General features: G+C 38.6%; 1 protein-coding gene across 1 annotated transcript in view; it reads right to left on the minus strand.

Moving 5' to 3' along the window:
- Window positions 1-486: 486 nt before the first annotated feature.
- The window catches only part of CHST15 (carbohydrate (N-acetylgalactosamine 4-sulfate 6-O) sulfotransferase 15), a 19,977-nt gene continuing 18,848 nt past the window's right edge, over window positions 487-1,615 (minus strand). Inside the window, exon 7 of the mRNA XM_010144847.1 lies at window positions 487-1,111. Within this exon, the coding sequence (XP_010143149.1) occupies window positions 921-1,111 (191 nt within the window). The 3' untranslated portion in view covers window positions 487-920. The remainder of the gene's footprint in view (window positions 1,112-1,615) is intronic.

Consider the following 1,615-nt stretch of genomic DNA (forward strand, 5'->3'; position numbering starts at 1 on the left):
ACATCCTTTCTATGGGGCTGCATCCTGCCCATTAATGCACTTAATAAAAAGATTTCATACTGATTTTAAAATACCTATTTTTTTGCAATGAAGAAGAGTAATTGTGTGGAACCAAACAGAAAACTCCATAAAAGCTCTCCACGGGCAGCAGTGGACTCTACATCAAGCCCATTAGTGGTTTCCTGGGAAATCGTGTGAGTGAGGTGAATGATACGTACTTGTACTTACATGAACAAAATACAGAAGAAAATTGTGTCCCGTTGTTTAGATTTCCGTCAGCCATTCTTACCTGGAATATAAAATTTTATTTTACAAGAACTGTGGCTAGAAAAGTCCATTTATCTGGAAGTTATGAATTAGACTTGGAAATTGAAGTAAATGCAATTCCCTTTATCTTCGTTTCAGAAATAAGGAAACACAAAAACGTTAGTGCGAGTGAAGACCGTTTGTGAACATGCTGCCAAAAAAAGGAAACAACATTTTAGGTTGGATTCCATTAAAAATTTTAATGACTAAATGACATTGATAGTTTGAAAAAATGAATGAATAACATATATTGAAAATGAGATTATAAGCGTAATTGTAGGAAACTGATGCTAATCTGTGTTGCAGCATCTTAGAGGAAGTCAAACTTCAACATCCCCGCGGAGAGTGTAAGGCATCGCCTTTGTACCAATGCTTTTCCACTCTTTTGCCGGGGTAAAAGAAGTCGCAAGAAACTGATAAGCAAGATGCTTTACATTCTCACAAGGAAAATGCGGTGTAGCTGTGGTGAAGTGTGCTGCCCGGAGGGGAGAGCCTCGGCTCGTCAATCGGCTTCTCTTTGGAATGGGAAAAATGTCAATATTCACGCACAAAAATAGAATTTAAAAAAATAAAAACTCCTTTAAGCACTGCATTTGTGGCAATAAATTTCCATATTATGTCCTCTTCCATAAAAAAGCGTCATCAAAAAGAACTTGTGCCAGTTTTGTATTAAAAGGCCTATAGAAATCTCTTAAAATTGCCTTCGTGGTTGGTAGCATAGGTCCCAGACTTCTGTCTTCGGGTCGCCTAGTGTTTGACGCGGGACTCTTTGTAATCAGAGCTTCTTGTTTCTCACTTAGAGGTCCTGTGGAACAAGAGAAAATGATCTGAAAATATTTCTTCCCCAGCGCCCGTGCTAAAGAAGATAAATGACTAAATCAGGTGGTTTGTCAGGGGACGACAAATGGAATTTGGGTTAGTGGTGATGATGGTTCAGAATATTGAACATGGGCTTATATTAGTAAAATAAATCACCGTTAGTAAATATGGAAATAAAACGGGGGTTTTTTGCCTCTTAATTAATCGTCTCTACAACAAGCAGCACAAATCATTCGGGGAGAAAAAATATGTTTTCAGAAAACAACCATGACATTGAATACAACTTCTGGCCCATTTTGGAGTTACAGTTGCTTTATGCTGTTATTTTATGATGCAACTTGTCTCATACCCGGTAGAAGCTTCACTCATACAAGTCCTTTTTTTTGTTTGTTTTGGAGGCCGTCAGTGGGATCCAGGTGGTACACAGGTACTCACAGAGATGACCCTGTTCCAGGAATCAATGTGAGCCCTGACAATGTACTTCAGCAGG

This window comes from Buceros rhinoceros, unplaced genomic scaffold, assembly GCF_000710305.1.
Source record: "Buceros rhinoceros silvestris isolate BGI_N320 unplaced genomic scaffold, ASM71030v1 scaffold2391, whole genome shotgun sequence".
NCBI lineage: Eukaryota > Metazoa > Chordata > Aves > Bucerotiformes > Bucerotidae > Buceros > Buceros rhinoceros.